This window comes from Pelodiscus sinensis, chromosome 4, assembly GCF_049634645.1.
Source record: "Pelodiscus sinensis isolate JC-2024 chromosome 4, ASM4963464v1, whole genome shotgun sequence".
Classification (NCBI taxonomy): Eukaryota; Metazoa; Chordata; order Testudines; family Trionychidae; genus Pelodiscus; species Pelodiscus sinensis.
Genome location: NC_134714.1, coordinates 127,413,758 through 127,437,631, shown reverse-complemented (window position 1 = coordinate 127,437,631; position 23,874 = coordinate 127,413,758). Strand labels below are relative to the sequence as shown.

General features: G+C 59.8%; 1 protein-coding gene across 1 annotated transcript; it reads left to right on the top strand.

Annotated features, from left to right (window-relative positions):
- Nucleotides 1–1,775: 1,775 nt before the first annotated feature.
- GRK2 (G protein-coupled receptor kinase 2) lies at nt 1,776–23,671 on the top strand. Its single transcript, XM_075928559.1, has 21 exons — nt 1,776–2,488; nt 7,397–7,473; nt 9,082–9,155; nt 9,372–9,473; nt 9,841–9,915; nt 10,346–10,407; nt 10,630–10,681; nt 12,746–12,837; nt 13,394–13,493; nt 13,881–13,959; nt 14,272–14,402; nt 15,828–15,922; nt 16,374–16,481; nt 16,590–16,656; nt 17,058–17,158; nt 17,678–17,744; nt 17,863–17,958; nt 18,785–18,947; nt 19,237–19,373; nt 19,480–19,593; nt 21,733–23,671. Exons 1-21 carry the CDS (start codon nt 2,376–2,378, stop codon nt 21,895–21,897), a joined length of 2,070 nt encoding a protein of 689 aa, XP_075784674.1. The 5' UTR covers nt 1,776–2,375; the 3' UTR covers nt 21,898–23,671.
- The last annotated feature ends 203 nt before the right edge of the window (nt 23,672–23,874 follow it).

Sequence of the window (23,874 nt, the reverse complement as noted above, 5' to 3'; positions counted from 1 at the left end):
AAAATAGGAGATGAAGGGAGCATATGACAGAGGTCTATAAAATCATAACTGGTGTGGGGAAAGTGAATAAGGAAAGGTCATTTACTTATTCCCACAGTTTAAGAACTAGGGGTCACCAAATGAAATTAATAGGCAGCAGGGTTAAAACAAACAAAAGGAAGATTTTCTTCACTCAGTGCACAGTCAACCTGTGGAACTCCTTGCCAGAGGATGTGATGAAGACTAGGACTTGAACAGGGTTCAAAAAAGAGTTAGATTCATGGAGGTTAGGTCCATCAATGGCTATTCCCCAGGATGGATAGGAATGGTGTCCCTAGCCTCTGTTTGTCTGGACATGGATGACGTGATGATTATCTATTGGGTTCCCTCCCTTTAGGGCATCTGGCATTGGCCACTATCGGTAGGCAGGATACTGAGGTGATGGACCTTTGGTCTGACCCAGTATAGTCGTTCTTAGGCCACTGAGGAGACAGACTCCAGTTTGCCATTTCACAAGTGTACAATGCCTAGAACAATTCATCTGGGTGCAGCTGTCTATATTACAGAGTGGTAGATTTCCAAAACAGAAAGTACCACTGTGATCATCTAGTTGGACGTCCCTTATAAGCCAAGCCAAAAAATTTCCCCCATTGCTTCCGGCATCGATCTCAGAGCTAGATCTTTGGGAAAGACACCAAGTCATGGAGGAATCTACATGGTCCCTGGCTGAGTTGCTCTGGCCTCTCAAACACAGCAGTGAGTCTGGGTATTGTACATTCCCACGAGTCATGCTCCCTGCCCCAAAGTGCTTCCAATCTCAGGAGATGAGGTGAGAGGCCAGAGGCGCTTGCCTAGGAAGAGGGATGCATGGGGTAACAGACTTGATTGGCATAGCAAACATTATAGCTGCCCCCTAGCCAATTTGTTCTGCATGAATCATGGCCATAGTGGGCCTGCCAGTTTTCATGGGGCAGTTCCTGCTTGGGGGCCTGTAGAGACTGCAGTAAGCACCCCACTGCTACCCTGCAGGCCAGTTGGGTAGCAGGCACATGCAGGGGGCAGGATAGGCACTTAAATTGTGCATGGGGGACTCTTGATAGGTATGCCGGGAGATGAGAGAGAGAGAGAGAGTGTGTGTCTGTCACTGGAAGTGGGTGTGCATCTGTTTGTCACGGGACTGTGTGTGTGTGTCTCACTAGGAGTGTGTGTGTGAGAGAAAGAGGATGTGTCCCGGAGCGTGTATGAGAGAGTGTGTGTATGTGTTGCTGGGAGAATGTGTGCGTGTGCATCACGGAGTGTGTGTGTGTCGCTGGGAGAGTGTATCTGTGAAAGTGTGTGTGTGTGAGAAAGTGTTTCACTAGGAGGCTGTGTGTTTGTATGTGTGTGTCACGGGGAGTGTGTGTGTCGCTGGGAGAGTGTCTGTGAAAGAGTGTGTGTGTGTCACGGAGTGTGTATGTGTGAGTGTGTCACTAGGAATGCGTGTGTTTGTGAGTATGTGTGTGTCACGGGGAGCGTGTGTGTCGCTGGGAGAGTGTCTGTGAAAGAGTGTGTGTGTGTCTCGGAGTGTGTATGTGTGAGTGTGTCACTAGGAATGCGTGTGTTTGTGAGTATGTGTGTGTCACGGGGAGAGTGTGTGTCGCTGGGAGAGTGTCTGTGAAAGAGTGTGTGTGTCACGGAGTGTGTGTGTGAGTGTGTCACTAGGAATGCGTGTGTTTGTGAGTGTGTGTGAGTCACGGGGAGTGTGTGTCGCTGGGAGTGCATGTGTCTGTGAGAGTGTGTGTGTGTGTCGGTGGGGAGCGCGGCCTGCTCCCCGGCGCAGGCAGCGGGCCAGCACAAAGCCTCCAGCGGGCAGCGGGCCAGCTTGCGCCTGCCTGTTCCGGGCCGCTGTTGCTTTAAGCGGCTGCCGGAGCCCGTGCGGCGGCGACAGTAGCAGCAGCGGCGGCCGGGCCGGGGGCGGCGCTGCGGAACCCGCGACCCTGCCTGCGCCGCGTCTCTGCGGGACCGAGCGCCCCGACCCTCCCCGGCTTGTTACTGCCCGGACCCCCCCCCTTGCCGGCTGCAGCCCGGGGTCGCGCCCCAGCCCGAGCAGCTGTCGGGGGCGGGGGAGCGCCGCAGCCAGGCCCGCCCCTGCACGCCCCGCGCCCCGCAGCGGCCGGGAGCGCAGCGAGAGCAGGAAGAAGGGTCCGGGGCTGTCGGGCGAGGCGTCATGCGGCGCTGCTGGTGAGAGGGGCGGGGGACAGCGCCCCCCCCCGCCTTTTGTGCGCCCCCCACCCCCGCCCCGCCGGCAGCGGGGGGGGCCCCGGCCGGAGCCCCCGCAAAACCTTCTCCCCTTCCCCCCCCCGACGGGCGCCTGGCGAAGGGAAGCCGCAGCCGCGGAGCGCAAATAGCCCGGCAAGATGGCCGACCTGGAAGCGGTGCTGGCGGATGTGAGCTACTTGATGGCCATGGAGAAGAGCAAATCCACCCCGGCCGCCCGGGCCAGCAAGAAGATCCTGTTACCTGAGCCCAGGTGAGCCCCGCGCGCGCCCTGCGCCCTGCAGGGGGCTCGCGCCGGGGCGGGGGGGGGCAGCGGAGTGTCAGGGTTCGATGGGGCGGGGGGGGGGGCAGCGGAGTGTCAGGGTTCGATGGGGCGGGGAGGGGGGCAGCGGAGTGTCAGGGTTCGATGGGGCGGGGGGGGGCAGCGGAGTGTCAGGGTTCGATGGGGCGGGGGGGGCAGCGGAGTGTCAGGGTTCGATGGGGCGGGGGGGGGGGCAGCGGAGTGTCAGGGTTCGATGGGGGGGGCTGCCGTGTCCAGCAGCTTCCTGACATTCCCCCTCCCGCCCCTGCAATCTGGATCGTTTCCACTTCTGTTGTTTTCTTCCTGGTTCTGCCCTCGAATCCTAAGCAGAGCAGGATTTGGGGGGGGGGGTGTTGACTCTTCTCCATTCTCCTCCCCCCTTCCCATCTAAACCCCAGGGGCCCTTCTCCCCCACGCCGCCCCCTTCCAGGTATCAGTTCCCAGCACCAGGGTCGGAGCCTCCCTGCGCTTGGGAGGCTCGGAAGAGCAGCCCCCGTGTCCCCGGCACGATCCCGCGTGCCCCGGACCGAGCCGCACGGCGGGCACGCGTCCCACGCAGCCGGGCAGCCCTAGCGCCTGTCGAGGTGGTCGTGAGGCACCCGCCGGGGTCAGAGGCTCAGTCTGGGCTACAGGTTGCCTGTGCCCTGCACCTGCTCCTGCCCCCATCCTATGTAGCACGATGGGATAGTGACCTGTAATCGGTGCCCCTGGGGAACGAGGGCACAGCAGACCCGTACAATAGCTTGGCGCCTTGTTTTGCTCCCAAAGGCCTTCGCCAACGCTGGACATCAACCTGGCTTCGGTGGCAATGGGGCAGAGTCAAAATGCAGCTGGCTCTGGGGTGGGAGAGGAGAGATGCAGAGAGACATGGCCAGGGCTGCCCCCTCCTCCTTTAGCATCCATGCCCCTATGCGGTGCATGGTGCCATGATGGGCAGATGCGGCACAGGGGTGCTGGAAGAGGTCGTGTCAGAACCGGGTTGGAGCTTAGTGTATCCGGCTGGGAAGGGAGCAGAAGGGGTGAGGAGATGGATGGATGGGGGCAGATTCTACTTTGCTGGGGGCTGCTTTCCTCTTCCATGGACTCTCAATGGTGCAGCCTTTGCCCCAGCGCCCTCCTGGACCACAGAGGCCCCCCCATCACTGCCAGCAAAGAGCCCGGCCTTACATTGCTCTGCTGGGGCTGCAGGCCGAAGGAGAGGGGAGTCAGGGCTTCCCCCTGGGAGCTACCCCCTCCCCGGGCCCCCAGTGCAGAGGTTCTTGGCTTCAGACCCCCAGCTCATCCCAGGCCCACAGTATGATGGCGTCAAGGCCTAGGCTGGGCTGGGGGGTGAGTAGGCCAGAGGAGACCTGTGGGTGCAGAGGGGAGGTACAGGCCAGGCCTGTGTAGCAGGCAGGGGCCTGGCACTACCTGCTAGCAGAGCCAGGCACACAGGCCCCGGAGTCGGCCTGCAGGCTGGGCCTGTGGGTTTCCATCCTCCTGCGTGCATGTGTGAGAGAATCCATGCCCTCTGTGTGCTGAGCCACCTCTGCCCTCGCGGCCTGGGAGGAGCAGGCCCAACCAGCTCCAGCTCTCTGCCTCCAACTTCTCCACAGGGGGCAGGTGCCCAGGGGGACCCTTTTAGCTCGGAGCCCCTGGAAGCACCAGGGGCTGCCCCAGCCTGGACTCCAACTTTCTTTGCGCTGGGCCTGTGGGGAAGGTATGGTGGGATTGGGGCCCCCGCCTTGCTCCCTGGAGCCCGGCCTGTCTGACCCCAGACTCTTCCTTAGTGGTAGATTTTTTTTTTCCCCCACCCAAACAATTCTGCCCCCTGTCTGTGTGGGGGGGCAGGGCCTGTGTGGTGGGGGGCAGGCAGGGGCCAGGCCTGTGTGCTGCGGGGCAGGCAGGGGGCAGGCCTGTGTGCTGGGCGGCAGTGGGGGGCAGGCAGGGGCCAGGCCTGTGTGCTGGGGGGCAGGCAGGGGCCAGGCCTGTGTGCTGGGGGGCAGTGGGGGGCAGGCCTGTGTGCTGGGGTGCAGTGGGGGGCAGGCAGGGGCCAGACCTGTGTGCTGGAGGGTAGTGGGGGGCAGGCCTGTGTGCTGGAGGGCAGTGGGGGGCAGGCAGGGGCCAGGCCTGTGTGCTGGGGGGCAGGCAGGGGCCAGGCCTGTGTGCTGGGGGGCAGGCAGGGGGCAGGCAGGGGCCAGGCCTGAGTGGTGGGGGGCAGGCAGGGGCCAGGCCTGTGTGCTGGGCGGCAGTGGGGGGCAGGCAGGGGGGTGTGGGGAGCAGAGGTGCTGTCTGTAGTTATGATAAGATACCCAGGGCAGTAGCCCAGGGCCCCCTCTGGCCTGGACAGGGTGACAGGGTCACAGCCGGGCCTGACTCAGACACCCCCTTCCGGGGAGGGCTGTTGGCAGAGATAGCCCACCGAGTACTGGTGTTGCAGGGAGCGGGGTCCCTGCACTCTCCTACCTCTGCTATTGGGGGCTCCCTGCGCTGCCTTACCCCGTGATGCCCTGGTTCTTTGGCCCATGGTCTGGTAAAGGGCCGGGGGAGGATGGCACCTTCACTTCATGGGCAGGGCTGGGGCCCTCCGAAAGGCCTGCAGCCACACGTTCATGCCCAGAGCAGCGGCCCATCTAGCCTGGTATCTGGCCTCCCACAATGCCCCAGTCCTAGCTTCTTGGGGAGCCTCCCGGTGGTCAGTTCTGGAGCAGAGCTTTCACTTTTCTCTACTTTCCAATAGACCTAAGGGGCCCCGGCTGCAGCCAGGTGCTACACAGGCAGGTGGGCGAGAGCCCGGGCCCTGAAGACATCACTCTGCATGGAGCTGCCAGCCTGTGCCAGGGGCGCCGTTCCTGTGTTCCCAATGGGGAACTCAGGCACCAAGAGACAAGTCACACAGGGTGTCCGCGGCAGAGCCAGAAATAAAACCCAGGCCCATCCTGCTCTAACCACGAGGCACCACTACCTTCCCAGACCTGGGAGAGAGCCTAGTATTCCTGGCTCCCATCGCCCCCCCCCCCCCATAACCACTAGGCATCACTAACCTCCCAGATCTAAGAAAAACCCAGGACCTCTGGCTCCCTTCTGCCCTGAGCTGCCCCCCCCACTCTAACCGCTAGGCATCACTCCCCTCTCAGACCTGAGGGAGAAACCAGGAGTCCTGACTCCCGTCCCTCCTTGCTCTCACCACTAGGCACCACTCCTTTCCCAGAGAACCCAGGAGTCCTGCACAGGCCAGGTTCTGCTCTTTGCCCTGAACGTTGCCAGGCAGATCCCAGAGGATGATGTGGCCGCCCCGCTCCCTTCCCCCTCCCCCTCCCGTGGGTGAGGACAGAGGCAATGGCTTCTCTCCATCTTCCCACTATCCACCGGACATGACCCTCTTGCTGGGGCCAAGGGGATACGGCCCCCAGGTCTGAGATGTTGCCTGTGCCACGAGGCCAGGTGTCTCCCTGCTCAGTCTGCCGGGTGCCAGCTGCTGCGTGGCCGTGGCATTGCTGCCCCATGGGGGGGCTGCCCACAAGCATGCGGGGCAAGTGGGACGCTGGCTAGGGTGAGAGTTTTGTAGCTTGCTCAAGCACTTAGCCCCACAGGACTCCAGCTGTCCGGACTACCCCATGGCAGAGGTCTCTGGCCCAGGCCCTGTGGCGCCCAGCTGGCTCAATGGACAGTAGGCAGCCTGCAGGCCTGGCATGGCTGTGCCAGGCCTTGTACTGAACTCAAGGAGCCAGACTCAGTGGTGACTCAGGTGTTCTGCGGGGGGACAGGGTGTGGGCAGACCTGCTTTCAGTACCTTCCTCTTCCATGTGTGACTTTGGGCACGTCACTTGGCTGCTCTGCGCCTCAGTTTCCCCCGCAGGCACACGAGGCTGCTGGCACGTCCCACCCTCCCTCCCTTCCTCCCTGGGGCGTTGGGACATGAAATCCATGGAAGATCATAAAGCTCTCGGTTGGGGTCGGACAAGTCCCCGAGAGAGATGGCGACTGCTGGAGTGAACCCATCTCAGTTCTGCAGCCAGTTCCCCCTGTCAGCGGCGGGGGGCTAGTGGGTGGGGCGGGGTGACTGTGGGCCAGCCCCTTCCCATCTCTGACTTGGGGTTTGCTCCTGTGCGGCTGGACTGGGAGCCCCGAAAGCTAGCGGCTGTTTCCTATGGCTGTGTGCTGTGACCGGGGTCTGCTCTGAGCTCGGGCCTTTGGGTGGCTACTTAATGAACGAGCGAGCGGGGAGCTCGCGCTGCCGCGAGGAAATTCCCACCCCAAAAAACTTGAAGCTGCAGCTGGAGGCAGCTACTGAGGGGAGAGTCTTACAGCTGGAATTTCACCAGCCAGCACAAATGGCAGGCGTGGGAACCTTTTGTGGGTCGGGGACTGATGACCCACAGAAAAATCAGGCGGGGACCACGCACAAGTGAGAAGCAAAAGAAAGAAAACAAAACCCTCACTGACGTGGCCCCCGACTGCAAAGGAGAAAGATGCTCCCCACACCAGAAGCTGGGGGGCCCAGACTAGTAGATTTTGTGTTCCCCAGCCCCATTGGAGGATGGTGGGGAGGCTGGAGCACCAGCTGCTGAGGGGGGGGAGCCCTGAAACTTGGGGGCTGGATCCAGGCAAGCCGGGATGACGTCTGGCCCCGGGGCCTTAGGGTCCCCACCTGTGGAACATGGGAGAGCTGGGACAGGTTTGGTTTGGGGAGGGAGGGGAAAACACCTATGGAACTCCCGGTCGTGGGAAAGTCTGGGGCAGCAGCAGAGAGAGGCCTGAGGCAGCACCTCTGCATGTGTGGGTCTAGAGCCCGAATGGGCCCGGGAGGTTTCTACATGGGAGGGCACAGCGCTGGGGATGGGTGTCCTGGTTAACCCCTTGTGCGCCATGTCTCGCCAGCATCCGCAGCGTCATGCAGAAGTACCTGGAGGATCGGGGTGAAGTGACCTTTGAAAAGATCTTTTCGCAGAAGATCGGTGAGTGGCGGGTGGGGTGTGAAATGCTGCAGGGGATGCTGCCGAGACACACACAGATTTGCCCGTGAACATCCCCCCCCATACCTAGGGGGGCAGGGATAGGCTAGCTGGGGACTGCGTGGGGATGAAGGGGCACCAGCAGAACTGGGGAGGGGGGGCTCTGTGCTCCCCCCGACCCCATGGCTGGCCCTGCCTCTGGCTGTGCAGCCGCAGCCCCAGGGGAAGCAAGAGGCCGGCCACGAACATGCATCTTAGCACCCTTTGTGCAAGAGGAAATTCTCCTTCCTCTTTGTGTGGCTTGGGCAGTTCCCATCTCCCCGCCTCCTCCCCTCCCCCCACCCAGGAACCAGGCCCAATTCCCTCTCCCAGGGCCTGGCCTAGAAGCGGGGAGGAGCGCTGGGTGCAATTTCCCAGTTGAAGAGAGGGTCAGGTGGTGGGCAGGGAGAAGGGGTTGCTGGCTGGGTAGCGATGTGTGCAGATTGGGGGGGGGGTCATTGTTTTGGTGGGGGATGGGCAGAGTCAGGTCCCCCAGGAGGTTTGGAGTCGGGGCTGGTGTGGGATTGGATGGGGGTCAGAAATCCAGTGTCCACCCAGTCGGGGGTTCTGGTGGGTGGAGGGTCCCTGATGGTTCAGGATGTGTGGGGAAGGGGTCCTTGGAGGGCTGGGTTTGGGAGGGGGATTGGAGCGAGAGACTGGGCTGTCTGGTGAGTTGGAGGCAATGTTTCATCCATGTGCGGAATATTTTTATGTGCACCAAGGCATGTGCACCACCGGTAAAAACAAAACCCTAACTGGGGGCACGCTGCTAATCCGCTGGGTGGCATTTAAATCTCTCCTGAGCAGCCGCACAAGCGCCCCACTTACAGGGAACATAGGTTGGGGGGCCCCTGGGGGATCAGAGCTGGGCATAGCTGGGGGCTTGGAGGTAGGGACCAGGGTTCACCCGTCAGACAGGTGCTCCAAAGGGGCCGGCGTTTCCCAGTGGTCTGCCCAGGCCCCCCAGCTGGCATGGTGGGGCACTTCCCCTTTCTGCTATTGGCAACTAACGGCCCCCTGGCAGGAAGTCCCTGTCACTTCCTCCCCCGCCCACGCTGGCATTTGTGGTTTCCGCACCAGTATGCCCCGCGCTCCCCTCCCCCGCACTCCCCTCCCTGCTCCACACCGCCTGGCCTCTTGCCCAATTAACCTTGTGAACTGCAGCCTCCTCCTCGGCAGGATGGGAACCGACAGCACCTGGGGCCGTTTAACCGCAGGGCTGGCGGGGGTGGGATGAGCCGCCTGGCTCTGGGGCGGGGCCTGCAGCTCGTCTCCCCTTGTGCGTCTTAGGGGCCCTTGGAAGGAACAGCCCGTTGTTGCTGCCATGGGTGTAGACGGGAGCTGGGTCTGAGGGGGTAGGGAGGGATCGTGGCGCTCAGGGCTGCAAGGGACGGGCACGGTGCATCTCCCCTCCACTGAGCACTGTCCCTGGTGTGGCCCCAGGCTGGGGCTCTGGCTCGCTTAGGGTGCGGGACCTTTCCCTGTTATAGGGCGCTGGCTTCCATCCGACTGGCTTGGAAGGAGAGGGGCTGGGTTCGGGGCTCTGGAGCTTTGACTCTTCCTGTTTCCCAGGGTACCTGCTCTTCCGAGATTTCTGCCTGAATCAAGTGGAGGAGGCCAAGCCGCTAGTCGAGTTCTATGAGGAGGTGAGGCCCTCACAGAGCTGCTGGAGTTTCCCTGCTCCCCCCTTCCCCCCCCCCAGCATGGGAGGTGGAGGGGTAGATCTCCAGACTGTGGGGTGTCAGGGTGACAGCTGGAAGGCTCCCCCGCTCTCCAGGGTGTGTGTGTGGGGGGGGGCTCCCAGTCACGGCTGTGCAGCCTGCCCCATGGTGACGCTGCTCCCCCTGGACCCCCCTCCCCAGATTAAGAAATACGAGAAGCTGGACTCAGAAGAGGATCGTGCTGCCAAGAGCCGTCAGATTTTCGACCAATACATCATGAAGGAGCTGCTGTCTTGCTCTCATGTGAGTGCACCGTCCCAGGGTGGAGCCCAGAAACCGCCACAGCCTCTTTCCTGGGGGACCCCAGAAACCTCCAGCAGCCCCTTGGATGGGACCCTGAAACTGCTACACCCCCTGCCCCAAACGAGACACCCCAAAGCCTCCATGACCCCTGCCTCGTGGGTGACCCTGAAGAGGCCCCATCGCACATGGCTCCCCGGCCTGGATTTCCCATTGTTCGCACTGTCCAAGGTCTTCCCTGGTGCCCCAGCCCTGCCCTGTGGGCTACCACGAGGTGGGGGGGTACCCAGCCCTAGACCTGCACTAACCTCCCTGAGAGGGGGGCACGAGGGCCACGCAGGCATTCACTGCGCCCCGGCTCTCCCCGCAGCCCTTCTCCAAGAGCGCCACAGAGCACGTGCAGAGCCGGCTCAGCAAGAAGCAGGTGCCACCAGACCTGTTCCAGGTGTGTATCCCCACCCCGGTCTCCCCTCTGCCAGCCCCTCCAGGTCAGGCTCCTCGCTCCAGATCCCTCCTCCCATCCTTGCGGTGCCAAGCCAGCCCCTGGGCCAGTGCTGCACCGTGTCAGCCAGCCCCACGAGCTTGCTAGTTCCTCCCAGATCTAGCCAGCAAGCCCATCTAGCCTGCTCTCTTGCCCAATGCAGCGTGAGAGGGGCCAGGGCTGCCCTGGTGGTGGCTGGAGGAGGGAGAGGAAGCTCCGTCCCTCTCCAAGGCATGATGTCCCCGAGAGCAGCATGTCCCACCCTACTGTCTGCCCCGAGTGGCCGCATGGGGGTGGGGGAGAGAGGAAAGGAATGCCGGGACAGGGCCCATCCCAGTGGGGATGGGTGGGGTTCCCTGCTGACCCCTGCCCTGACCCTCGTGTCTTCCCCCAGCCGTACATTGAGGAGATCTGCCAGAACTTGCATGGGGCCATCTTCCAGAAATTCATTGAGAGGTGAGCGGAACCGAGCACTGGGGATCCTGGGGGTGTGCCTGTCTGGGGCTGGAGGCTCTCTCCCTGCAGCTTGGGGTCTCGGAGTGGTAGGGGAATGGGGTATCTCTCTACAGGACTATGGGAGTCTCCCTGGTTGAGAGGGAGGGGGGACTCGGCTGGGCTGAGGGGGGCCACGCTCTCTGGGGACTGGTGCAATTTTTTCCTCTCTCTGTTTTGTTGTAGCGACAAATTCACCCGCTTCTGCCAGTGGAAGAATGTAGAGCTGAATATCCATGTGAGTGCGCTCCAGGGCATGAGAACGGCCATACTAGGTCAGACCCATGGCCTCGTTAGCTCAGGATTCTGTGTTTGGACAGTGATCAGGGCCAGCTGCTTTAGAGGGAAGGAACAAAGCGCAGCAATTATCAAGCGATCTGTCACCTGTCATCCAGTCCTGGCTTCTTGCAGAGGATTAGGGACACCCAGAGTCTGGGATTGTGTCCCTGATCATCTTCTGGCTAATAGCTCTTGATGGACCTGTCCTCTTAGCCTTCTCAACATCCTGTGGCAATGAGTTCCACAGGTTGACTGTGCATTGTGTGAAGTTGTTTTTTTTTATGTTTTAAACCTGCTGCCTAGTAATTTCACTGGGGCTATGTCTAAACTACATTCCTCTTCCGAAAGAGGAATGTAAATGAGCCCGATCGAAAATGCAAATGAAGCGTGGATTTACAAATCTCGTGCTTCATTTGCATAATTTCATGAGCACTTTTTCGAAAAAGAATCCGCAGTCTAGACAGGGTTCTTTCAGGGGGAAAAAACCCTTTTTTGAAAGAACCCGTACTCCTGAAAAAGTGAGGTGTATGGATCCTTTCGAGAGAGGCTTTTTTTTCCCCCCAAAAGAACCCCGTCTAGACTGCGGTTTCCTTTTCGATAAACCCTTTTTTGAAAAAGCGCTCTCATGCAATTATGCAAATGAAGTGCGAGATATGTAAATGAGCACTTCATTTGTATTTTCGATGGGGCTCATTTACATTCCTCTTCCAGAAGAGGAATGAAGTTTAGACGTGCCTTGGGTGACCCCTGATTCGCTTGTTATGGGAAGGAGTAAAGAACACTCCCTTACTCGCTTTCTCCACGCCAGTCTGATTTGAGGAGACCACCAGCACTTCCCCACTTCCCCCTTAGTTGTCTCCTTTCTAAGCTGAACAGCCCCAGCCCTTTGAATCTCTCCTCATACGGAAGCTGTTCTAGACCCCTCATTTTCACTGCCCTTTGCTGAACTTATTCTGACAAGCCAGGTTAGGGGGAGAGGTGACCTGAACTGCACGCTGTGTTCAAAGTGGGGGTGCGCCAATGATTTATAGAGTGGTGGGTTCCAACTGGGGGGCTTAGACACCAGGCCCCTCCCTTTCCCAGGCCATGGCGAAAGGGGGACCTGGCAGGGTTGGCAGCTTGTGTTTTGGTGGGTGGACTTGCCTGACTTTGCGTCCCACTTCTGTGTGCCCTATGCCCAGCACAGTCACTCCCACTGCCTCTTCCTTGCCGTGTCCTATGGAGCCCCTGAATCCTAACCTAACCCCACTTATCCCACCCGTGGGGCTGTACTCTCTGGGGGTGCGGGCAGTAGCTATGGGGCAAGGGGTTTAAACACCCGTGGGAGAGTGAGGGGAGGGACGTATCCCAGGGCAAAGGAATGAGTTTGGGGAATTTCCACCCTTAATACTAGCCCCAGTGTCTTCCTTCAGCATCACCCCACTCTGGGATCTGCCCCACATCCTCCTAGCCTGCCAGGCCCTGAGAGGCAAGGGGACTCCTCAACCCAGCCACACTGAGCTGGGGCTTCCTGGCGTGCGGTTATGTATTAAGGGAACACCAAAATCCTGGTGCACGTCCAGGCCCCTCCTCCAGGGCTTGGGGGAGGCACCGCAGCTTCCTGGCAATGCTACAGTGAAAGTGCTTGCCGCAGTGGGAATGGCCAGGGAAGAGCTGCTGCTGCTCCGATGAATGATCGTCCTTGTGCTAGGAGCTGTGCACTCACACGCAGAACAGCTGGGCCCTGACCCTCAGAACAGACAGTCTGGACATAGGGCAGATTATTGTCCCTGCTTTGTATCTGGGGAAACTGAGGCACAAATGGACGGGGGAGGGGAAATGTCTTGATCCACGTCCCCCTGGGAGTCGGTGACAGAGCTGGGAACTAAACCCAGACGTTCTTCATGCCAAGCCCAGCCCTCCCACTTCCTGCCCAGGGGTGGGATGCTCTGTCAGCCCACGTGTTGCGGGGTGATGTGGCGGGAGTTTGGAGCAGTCCAGCACAAATGATGTCTGGATTCCTCTCCCCCTGCCGTGGGCACAGCTGACCATGAACGACTTCAGCGTGCACCGGATCATCGGCCGTGGTGGCTTCGGAGAGGTGTACGGCTGCCGGAAAGCGGACACGGGTAAAATGTAAGTAGCCAGCACCGAGTTTGTTGTCATTCTAGCTGGCAGGCGGAGGGATATCTGCTAGGATTCCCAGGGTGGGAGAGGTACTATAGCTGGGAGGTGGAGGGATATCAGCTGGGATTCTGAATGGGGAGAGAGGGGAGGTGTTTATAGCCAAGAGGTGGAGGGATATCTGCTAGGATTCCCAGGGTGGCGGAGGGATATCTGCTAGGATTCCCAGGGTGGCGGAGGGATATCTGCTGGGATGGGGAGTGCTGGAGCTGAGGGATACCTGTGGGAGTGTGGGTGTGGTTCCAGGGAACAGGGGAGGGATATCAGTGGTGCTGGTGTTACCCTGGCCATGACAAGCGGAGGGATACCTTCAGGGAGGGTGCTGCGACAGTAAAGGAAATGGAAAGACACCTGTTGCTATGGAGGTTGCTATGGCCATTGGCGATAAAGGGATATGGGAGAGGGGGGATTTCTGTGGCTGTGGGAGGTGGAAGGATACCGGGGCGAGGGGATTTGCCGTGGGAGGCGGAAGGATCGCAGGAGGGATTATTTTCTCTCTTGGGTACAGGTACGCCATGAAATGTCTGGACAAGAAGCGCATTAAGATGAAGCAAGGGGAGACGCTGGCCCTAAACGAGCGCATCATGCTGTCTCTTGTCAGCACTGGGGTGAGGACGGCCCTCTTCATTCTACACGGCCGGGGGCCCCACCTGGCCAGGGCAGCCTCCCCATAGCGTACACAGAGTGTGGGGGGGTGCATCAGAACAGGGCAAGCCCGGCCTAAAGCAAAGGAGGGCCAGTCGGGGGTGTCTGTTCTCACAGCATGGGGTGTGGAACACACGGGGGACAGGGAGCATGCAGAGGGGGTTCGAGAGGGGTAGGTCCATTCCTGGGGGAATGTGCGGTGGGGTGGGGGAAGCACGTGGGGCAAAATGGAGGAAGGGGGAATCTGGAGGGCAGTGTCGGGGCAGCGTGTGGGGGAGGGGAACTGGCAGTGGCGCAGTTTGCAGGGTTCCCTCGCTCTGTGCGTGACTCATCTTGCCCTCTCGTCCCAGGACTGCCCCTTCATCGTGTGTATGTCGTATGCCTTCCACACCCCCGACAAACTCAGCTTTATCCTGGACCTCATGAATGGTGAGACCCCCCCCCCCCTCCCCATCACCTTCAGGGGAACCCCCCAGCCCCCACACTAGTGAGATATGGCTTGCCCCAAAGAGCTTGCTGACCACACAAGCAAAGAGTGGGAGGGGAACTGAGTCATGGGTGCAGGAATGTGATTTGCCCAAGGAGCCTGTGGTAGGGCTGGGGAGTGAACCCTGGAGTCCTAGCTCCCAGCCTGGTGTTCCTGCCACTAGGCCACACTGCCCCCTCCTACACTGTGCACCCTTTCTTCCCTGAGAGGGCAGGGCCTTGTGTTCACTGGGATGTCGGCTGTCGCTCTTGCAGGGGGCGACTTGCATTACCACCTCTCCCAGCATGGGGTCTTTTCCGAGGCCGAGATGCGCTTCTATGCTGCTGAGATCATCCTGGGCCTGGAACACATGCACAATCGCTTCGTGGTGTACCGGGACCTCAAGGTAGACTCACCCCCTCCCACCAACGAGGGGTGTCTCCCACCCTCCCACACCAGAACCTCAAGGTAATCCCACCCTGTCCGGGAGCTCTGACCCATCACACCATGGGTGTCCCCTCCTCCTACACTGGGATCTCAAGGTAACCCCTCCTACCCCCATCACAGGTGTCCTTCCTCTCACACCGGGACCTCAGTGTAACCCCTCTGTCACGCTGTCTGGAGTGGTCCATGGCCGCAGGGCAGAGACCCCGATAAGTGGTGTGTTCCGTAGTTACATTTCGCCATGAGTCATTGCTCTACGTCAGAACTCACAAAACATTTGGGTTCATTCCAGTCCCAAGAAACCAGACACTTCCCCAGGGCCAGTCAGTGCCTCATCTCTCGCACCACACACAGCGCCTGTAGCCAGTTCGATAGTAAACAAAGGGAGGGTTTAGGGACTAAGACAAAGAAAGGAGTGAGTTATTGACAGGGTGAAACTGGCAAACACAGGCACCACGGAGTCTGTGGTTCCAAAAATGGTGAAAGAGCTGTCGGGCTCTGTCAGTGTTCAGTATCTTGTAGGACTATCTGGCTTACCCTGGGGAGCTCTGCCTCTGTTCCTGGCTCCAGCCCTGTGAGAGTCCAAAGAGCGAAAAGATCAGCAAACATCAAGGCTGACATCTTTATTTCCTTTTCCTAGAACGCCGGCTGCTGAGCCAAGCCCTGTGCACGTAACCTGTGCAGGGACGAGTAGCAAAGTCTTTGTATTGTGGTGTCCCGCAGTGGCCCATTTACTTTTGATAGCCCCTTCCTTAGGGGCAAGAGGTCATAGCGAGGAGGTAGCACTTTGCACTGGGCAGTTTGTTTCTTAGCTGGTGAGTTTCAGTATCCCCGGATAGCATGGAAGAGGGACGTTGTAAGAAGGATTATAGCAACATACAAGCATTTCAAAAAGTGTCCACATGTCAGTCTATTCATCAGACTCACGCAGGCGAGCTGGGCGGGTGCTTGGCTGAGACCTAAAGCCTTAGCAAGAGCTGGCCTCTGGCTTAACCCCCCCCCCATGGGTATCTCCCATCCTCCCACACATGCACCTCAAAGTAAACCTGCCCCCTCCCGGAATCTTGCCCTTCACATGATGGGGATTGTCTAGTACCCACCCACTCTCCCTTGGGGCTCCCACCTGCTCAGCCTCCACGGGGAGGGGATGCCTGGAGATCTCAGGGTGAGAGCAGAGCTCCCGTTCCAGGACCCCACCTCCACAGCAGGTGAAGGGCAGGGGAGGACAGGTGTGAGGGACTGGCTATGCCCAGCGACCCCAGCTGCCACCCGCTGGCTCCCCTCCCATTCGCAGAGCACTTCAGACATGGTATTTCTCTTCCATCCCCACCCTGGGGACCCCTGTCCCATCACCCCAGCTCATGGGGCTGCTCTCCCCTCTCTGCAGCCAGCAAACATCCTGCTGGACGAGTTTGGCCACGTCAGGATCTCGGACCTGGGACTGGCCTGTGATTTCTCCAAGAAGAAGCCTCATGCCAGTGTGTGAGTATCTGGGAGCTTCCTTCATAGCCAGCACCCCACCCCGCTCCGTGCTGCACCTCCTGCTGGCAGAGGCTGGAACTGGAGTAGCCAGGTGTTCTCCGCATAGCCAGTGCCCCCACCCCACTCCGCGTAGCGTCCCCTGCTGGTAGAGGCCAGAGCTGGTGTAGCCAGGGGCTGCCCCCACAGCCAGTGCCCCCATCCTGCTCTGTGCAGTGCCCCCTACAGGGAGAGGCTGGAACTAGAGTAGCCGGGTGTTCTCCCCACAGCCAGCACCCCCACCCTGCTCCCCCTAGCGCCCCTTGCTGGGAGACATTGGGTTTGTAGTAGCTCTGTGACGGCTCTTTGGCACCTTCTGCAGGGAGAGTGTGGCACTGCATTCCTGCACTGGCCATGACTCTGTTGTACCCGGATCCTCATCTGTCTCTCTCCCCTCCCTCCTGTGTCCCCACAGTGGCACGCATGGGTACATGGCGCCGGAGGTGCTGCAGAAGGGTGTGGCCTATGACAGCAGCGCCGACTGGTTCTCCCTGGGCTGCATGCTCTTCAAGCTGCTGCGGGGGTGAGTGAGCGAGCTGGGGGGCAAAGGGGTGCAAATAGGGCAGAGGCACCCGGGAGGGAAGAATAGGGCATGGGCAGCGTCTGACCATCCTCTGCCTTCCCGTCTCAGGCACAGCCCCTTCCGGCAGCACAAGACCAAGGACAAGCATGAGATCGACCGCATGACCCTGACCATGGTGAGTGGGGGACTCCGGCAGGTGGGATCGGGCTGTGCGGAGAGAGGCCCGAAAGCATCTGCACAAACTGGTTCCTTGTCATTCTAGGCCAGGAACAGCCCCGCTCTTCAGCTCTGAGCCCATTGCCCCCAGCCGCCTGTCCCGCTGGGCCCTCAGCCAGGGCCCTGCCTAACCCCGCCATATACACCTCGTTCCTGGTCCTGCCCTGAACTGAATGGAGCTGCAGTGTGGCTATGCATGAGACTGCCCCCTGCTGGCTGGGAATGTCTGCCTAAGCACTGCTGCCCCCTGCTGGCTGGGTTTGGAACTGCCGTGTCCTTCCAGCCCCAGGCAGCCTCTGCCTGGCTCCCAAAATCAGGGATTGGCTTCTCCCCTAGATAATCCTCTCTCCTCCCACACAGCCTGTAGAGCTGCCCGACTCCTTCTCACCTCAGCTGCGCAACCTGCTGGAAGGGCTGCTCCAGAGAGACGTCAACCGGAGGCTGGGCTGCATGGGGCGTGGGTGAGTCTGTGCTTTGCAAGGGTGGCGGGGGGGTTGTGCTGCACCCTGGGATCGCACCAGGACCCAGAAGGCATGTGGCAAGAGCCAGCCCGTGAAGGAGAGGTGCACAGAGCTGCTATTTCCCAACTTGCAGAGACCCATCCCTCAGCCTGAGCAACCCTGTTTGTGTAGGACCTACAGAAACCGTCCCAGTGTTTTTAGAAACAACAAGGAGTCCTGTGGCACCATACAGACTAACAGATTTATTTGGGCATCCGCTTTTGTAGGTTAATAACCCCCTTCATCAGATGCCCCGTGTGTGTTTTTATAGAATAGGCTGCTTCCCCTGTTGGCTTGGCAACACCATCTCTGCCTGCCTCTCTGCCTCGTGCTCCAGTCCAGCCCCTGCTAGAATCAGATCCTTTGGCTCCAGCGTAGGTTGCAGCACCCCCTTGCTGTTCAGGTGGGGGCCAGGGAGACCTTCCTGCTGGGTCTGCTGACACCTTTCTCCCCCCCCCCCCCCCGGCTCTTCCTCTCCAGGGCACAAGAAGTGAAGGACGATCCCTTCTTCCAGAATCTAGATTGGCAGATGGTTTTCCTGCAGAAGGTAAGTGGGGTGGTCAGGGAGAGTGGCTGGAGGAGGAGAGGGACGGGCATGTGGCTTGGAGCTGCTTTCCCATCCCCCTAGATTCTCTTACGCATTCCACATTCCCCTGTCCCCGCAGTACCCACCGCCCCTGATCCCGCCACGTGGGGAAGTGAACGCGGCCGACGCCTTCGACATCGGATCTTTTGATGAAGAGGACACAAAAGGGATCAAGGTACCAGCGGGACCTCCTGGGTTAGCACAGCTCCCCCAGCGGTGGGGTCTAGTTGGGCCGGGCAGGCTCCTCCCCCTCCCGACATAAGCTCTGAGGGGGAGCACTGCAGTGCCCGGGGGGCTCTCGTCCTGAGGAGCTAGTGGGGTCTCAGCCCCACTAGTAGCACTGCTGTACAGTGTGGCTGGGGTCCTTCAGGGCGCAGGGCCAGCTGCTGCCACTGGGGGCACCCCTGGTCTAGCTTGGGTGCTGCAATGCACCCAGCTGCACTGAGGGTTTTGATGTTGTAGGCAGCGGCGAAAGGGGGCCCTGAGGGGGGGTTATTGCAGCACACGGTCCCAACAGCATGGGGGTGGAGGGGTATCTGTGAGTGGGAGGAAGGGAGGGGTGGGTCTCACCCTCATCACCCCACCCATCTCTGAGCAGGTGAGTGGAGAGCCAGGGCGGATCTTGGGTTTGGGGGGAGTGGGTAGGAGGCATGGGTCTCAGCCTGGAGGAACTGTGTGGGGGAGGGGGAGGGGATTGTCTCTGAGAGGTGTCTGAGCTGGGGTAAGTGCAGTGTGGGGGGGGTTGCAGGATCTCAGAGGAGGGGCGTAGGGCTGGGGCTGGAATCACTTGTGGGAGCTGCCTGGAGCTGGAGGGAGGTTGCCGGGGGGCATATGCAGCAACTCCCACTCAGCCCTTTACTCTCTCTGGAGCCCCTGTTCCCTCTTGCTTCACCTTCACCCCAGCCCCTTCCCCCTCCCCCGAACCACCCAGCCCTTCTTCCCCCGGTGGGGAGCGGGTGTGGGGGAGCCCAGCTGCCATCCACCTGTCGGTCTGTCCCCAGCTGCTGGACAGCGACCAGGAGCTGTACCGCAACTTCCCACTCACCATCTCGGAGCGCTGGCAGCAGGAGGTGACGGAGACCGTCTTCGACGCCGTCAACGCCGAGACCGACAAGCTGGAGGCCCGCAAGAAGGCCAAGAACAAGCAGCTGGGCCATGAGGAGGGTGAGTCTGGGGGGAGCCTGGCCCCATGCTGCTCGCTGCTGGCATCTGCTTGCCACAGCCAGCCCCTTTCCCATATGGCCAGCCCTACAGACGGCCACCCTACAGCGCCCCCTGCTGACCGGGCTGGTGTAGCTGGGAGCTTCCCAATCTTGCTCCCCACAATGCCCCCTGCTGGCAGAGGCTGGAGTAGCTGGGTGCTCCCCCACAGCGCCCCCTGCAGGCTCTTCCCTGGCTGTTCCGGGCAGGCTGGTGCTGTGATCTGACACTCTCTCTCTCTTCCCCGGCACAGAATACGCCCTGGGCAAAGACTGCATCATGCACGGCTACATGTCCAAGATGGGCAACCCCTTCCTGACGCCATGGCAGCGGCGGTACTTCTACCTGTTCCCCAACCGTCTGGAGTGGCGAGGGGAGGGCGAGTCCCCGGTAGGGAGCTGAGGGCAGGGCCTGGGGTGCTGCGTGGGAGGGCACTTGAAGGGGTGGAGGGGAGCCCTGGTCTCCCCTGACCCCCTGGTGCTCTTCCCCCTTGCAGCAGTCCCTGATCACCATGGAGGAGATCCAGTCCGTAGAGGAAACTCAGATCAAGGAGCGCAAATGCATCCTGCTCAAAACCCGCGAGCACAGGCAGCTCATCCTGCAGTGTGATGTGAGTGTGCCCCAGGGCCCCCCTCCCTTGCCACAGGCGCCCCTGCAGGGCCCGGCCACGTCGCGTCACTGCTCCCCACCCCGTCCTGTGCTCCCTCGGCTCAGCCCAGCTGTGATCTGACCCCTCCGTGGGGCTCCTGTGGATGCCCCTGAACTGTGGCTCCTGACCCATCCGTGGGGCTCTGTGGTTAGTTCTGCCCCCCGGCCCTGATTCCTCCGTGAGCTGTAACCACACAGCAGTCTATTAAGCGCCCTGCAGGTGCTTGGAGCCCAGCCCCCACTGTCCCAAACCAGGTTGTCCCTACCAAGGTTCAAAACGCACAGCCACGTGGGGGCCCCAAACTTTGTGCTGCTCTGTGCAGCTGTGTTTGTGGTGTTGCAAGCTCAGGCAGCCAGCCACATCCCCTTCTGCCATTCACTGCAAACTGCACTCAGGGGCTGCAGGGCCTGGGACAACCCCCTGCCCTGTCTCCACCCCAACCCCACACTACTCCTTCTGCTCAGGCCTCCTCCCCCAAGCAATACGGCCCAGGGGACTAGCAGGGGGCCTGGTGCCAGCAGCAGAGCAGGTGGGCCAGAAACAACCTTGTTGCTCTGCTGGGGGTGGTGGCAGGGACCCTTGGGCCTTTTAAATTGCCTTGGGGTGGCACGGAGTCTGGAGGGGCGCAGCAGGGAGGCGTGGCAAGTGGGGCCAGAGGAGAAACCTGGCCCCAACCTTTGCTGGAGCAGAGCCTTGAACCAGGAATATTCCTAGAGCTTAGGCATAATCAGTGATTTAGATATTGGCGCACAGAGTACACTTACTATGTTTGCAGGTGATGCCAAGCTGGGAGGGGTTGCAAGTGCTTTGGAGGATAGAGTCCTAATTTAAAATGATTTGGACAAGTTAGAGAAATGATCTGTGGTAAATAGGATGAAGTTTAATAAGGACAAATACAAAGTTCTCCACTTAAGAAGGAACAATCAGTTTCACACATACAGAATGGGAAGTGATTGCCTAGAAAGGAGTATTGCAGAAAGAGATCTAGGGGTCATAGTGGACCACAAGCTAAATATGAGCCAGCAGTGAGAGACTGTTGCAAAAAAAGCAAGCACAATTCTGGGGTGCATTAGCAGGAGTGCTGTGAGCAAGACACGAGAAGTCATTCTTCCGCTCTACTCCACACTGTTGGAGTATTGTGTCCAGTTCTGGGCACCGCATTTCAAGAAATTGGAAAAGGTCCAGAGAAGAGCAGGAAAAATGATGAAAGGTCTGAAAACATGACCTACGAGGGAAGACTGAAAGCACTTGGCTTCTTTAGCTTGGAAAAGAGAAGCCCAAGAAGAGGACATGATAGCTGTTTTCAAGCACCTACAAGGGTGTTACAAGAAGGGAGAAAAATTGTTCTCCTTGGCCTCTAAGGATAGGACAAGAAGCAATGGGCTTAAACTGCAGCAAAGGAGGTTTAGGTTCAACATTAGGAAAAACTTCCTAACTGTCAGGGTGGTTAAACACTGGAATAAATTGCCTAGGGAGGTTGTGGAATCCCCATCACTGGAGATATTTAAGAGCAGGTTGGATAGACATCTGTCAGGGATGATGTAGATGGTGCTCGGTCCTGCCGTGAGGGCAGGGGACTGGACTCCATGCCCTTTTCAAGGTCCCTTCCAGTTCTAGTGTTCTATGATTTTGTGGGCCTATCTAATTTGCCACCCATAGTGCTTCTCCCCCATATGCTGCTGTGGGGAAAGAGAGTGGGGGGAGTCCTCTCTCCTTGCCATAGCCCTGGGGCAGCCTGCACCTCCGACCCCTCATCCCTGGCTCCACTCTTGAACTTACACCCCTTTCAGAGCCCTCACACCCCTAACCCTTTGCCCTAGCCCTGAGTCCTCTTTCCCTCGCCAAATCCCTCAGCCCCACCGCTGGCACATGAATTTTACTACGTGCACCACTATCGTATGGAGATGTCACGTTGCTTCTGTGTCGCACGTCCCCTCCCCATGGGTGCACGTAACAATATTCCTTCCGCTCGGGAGGGAATAATTAAGAGGAAACACGGGTCCCCTCTCTCCCCCCCCCCCACCCCAGCCATAACCCCTGACCTCTCTGGGGTGCTCTCCTGCCTAACCTCGCCCCCTCCCCCCTTTCTGGCCGGCACAGAGCGATCCCGAGCTGGTGCAGTGGAAGAAGGAGCTGCGTGACGCCTACCATGAGGCCCAGCAGCTGCTGCAGCGGGTGCCGAAGATGAAGAACAAGCCGCGTTCGCCCATTGTGGAGCTCAGCAAGGTGCCACTGCTGCAGCGCTCCAGTGCCAACGGCCTCTGACCCCCTCACCCCCCCTCCTCACGGCTTTAATTTATTGGGTTGGGTTTTATTCCTGCCCTCACCCCCTGTGGAACCGTAACTGTTGATTTGCTGGTCCTTGTGACTCCCACCCCACCCCCTGCTGCAGAGGGTGGGGGCATCGGGAGGGGGTGGGGCAAATTTGGGGACGGATCCTGCCGTCTGGATCCCTTTCTTCCCCTCCTCCTTCGTGTCTCGGCTCTTGGGGCAGGGGCTGTGCTGGCCCTACCCCCAGCAGGCCTGGGCATGCGGGGATCATAGGGAGAAACTTCCTCTTTTGGCACTTAACTTCCTGTTTTCTCTCTCCCTTATGAAATCGCTGCCAGTGCAGGAGACCCCCTTCGGGGTATGGGGGGAGGGACCTGGGCCAGATCCCTGGCCCAGTGAGGGCTCCGGCGAGGGTGTTACCCTGGAGAATGCAGTGAGCATTGGAGAGAGGGGAACAGACTTGCCTCTCCTCCCTCTCCCCCCCATCTAGGAGTCCCCCGCTCTTACTGGAAGCTGTTCCAGTTCCAGCACTGCTGCCCCACGGTGTAGGACCCCGTGGGACTCCAGACTGGCCAAGGCCCAAAGGAGCGAGGGCCGGGTGTGGGAGAGAAATCCCTCCCTCTCCAACAGGGAGAGGTGCAAGAGTCACATTCGGAACGAAGAATTAATTTTCTGATGGAGGCAAACAGCGTTCCCTCCCCCCACCCATGGCAGCCTCTGCCTACCCCAACTGCCCTCCGCCCTGGGCTCCTGCCCCCACTGTGCCAATGGGCCCTCCGGCCTGACCCGCAGCCTCACCTTCCCTGCTGGTGCGATGCTGGGGTGCCTGCCTCCCGTGGTATTCGTAATGGACTGTGCCAAATTGCATGGGGCCGGTCCCTGGCCTGGCAGACCCGGCAACGGGTTGACTCCACGTGGTGCCAAACCCAGGTCTGTGCAGGTGGAACTGCCCCGTCGTGCCATATCTCTGCCCTCCGACGGCAAGGGAGCCAGGCGCTTTGCTGGGCCCCAGCCCTGTGGCAGAGGTATCACATAGGCCTTGTGCCAAAGGACAAGGAAGTGTTGTTGTCTGGTGCCAGTGCTGTCCAGCTGGCTGGGGCAGGGCCTGGGCTGGGCTGAGCGGTGAAGGCTGCCCTGTTCCCAGCTAGCTGGAGAGCCCATGCCAACTCCGTGGTGTGTGTGTGTGTGTGTGTGTCTGTCTGAGGGCAGCCAATGTAAATAGCTCTGTGGCCAAGGGTGCTGGCTTGGCTCCCCCCTCCCCCCCCAGCCATAGCCCACTGTATTATCGCTCCAGCCAGACACCCCACCTTTTCCCCCTCCTCCACGCAGTGTTAGAACACCCCCCCCTTGCCCCGTGGCAGGGGCTCTTAGGGTAACTTTACCCTGGCCCTCTTTCCATCCCTTCCATAGCAAGATGGGAGGGGGAGCATTTGGAAAGGGGAGACAAGGAGGGGTCTCCCTCCCCCCATCTCCATGGTCTCCCAGCCCCAACCGCATGCGAAGCTGGCTGTATTGCATGCGCCCCCCCCTCCTCCCTCCTCCCCATGTGACGAGTTCTGCCAATGGCTCTTTGTTTCCCCTGGGGGGGCGATTTTCTTTTGGGGGGGAGCAGCCCCTCCCCCCTCGCAGTGTCTGTAAATATTGGTTTCTGGTCCGTCTCTTCTCGGGGTTATTCATTTTTTTGGCCGATTTTTGAATGTGATTTTAACAAGTGGAGAGGAAAAAAAAAACAACTGATTTTTTTATAATAAAAAAGTGAAAAAATAGGGCTCTGCCTACTCTGGCCGGCCCATGGGAGGGGCAGGGCTGGGGTGGTGCTCAGCCCCCTAGATAAACCAGGGTCACAAGGCATCCTGCTTCTGGGGAAGGAGAAGCACATGACGGGGTTCAGCTGGGAGCTCCGAGGCCTTAGGGAGGCAGGGAGGGACAGGTGCGGGCTCAATTGTGGGATCGTGGGCCATGGGGTTGTAC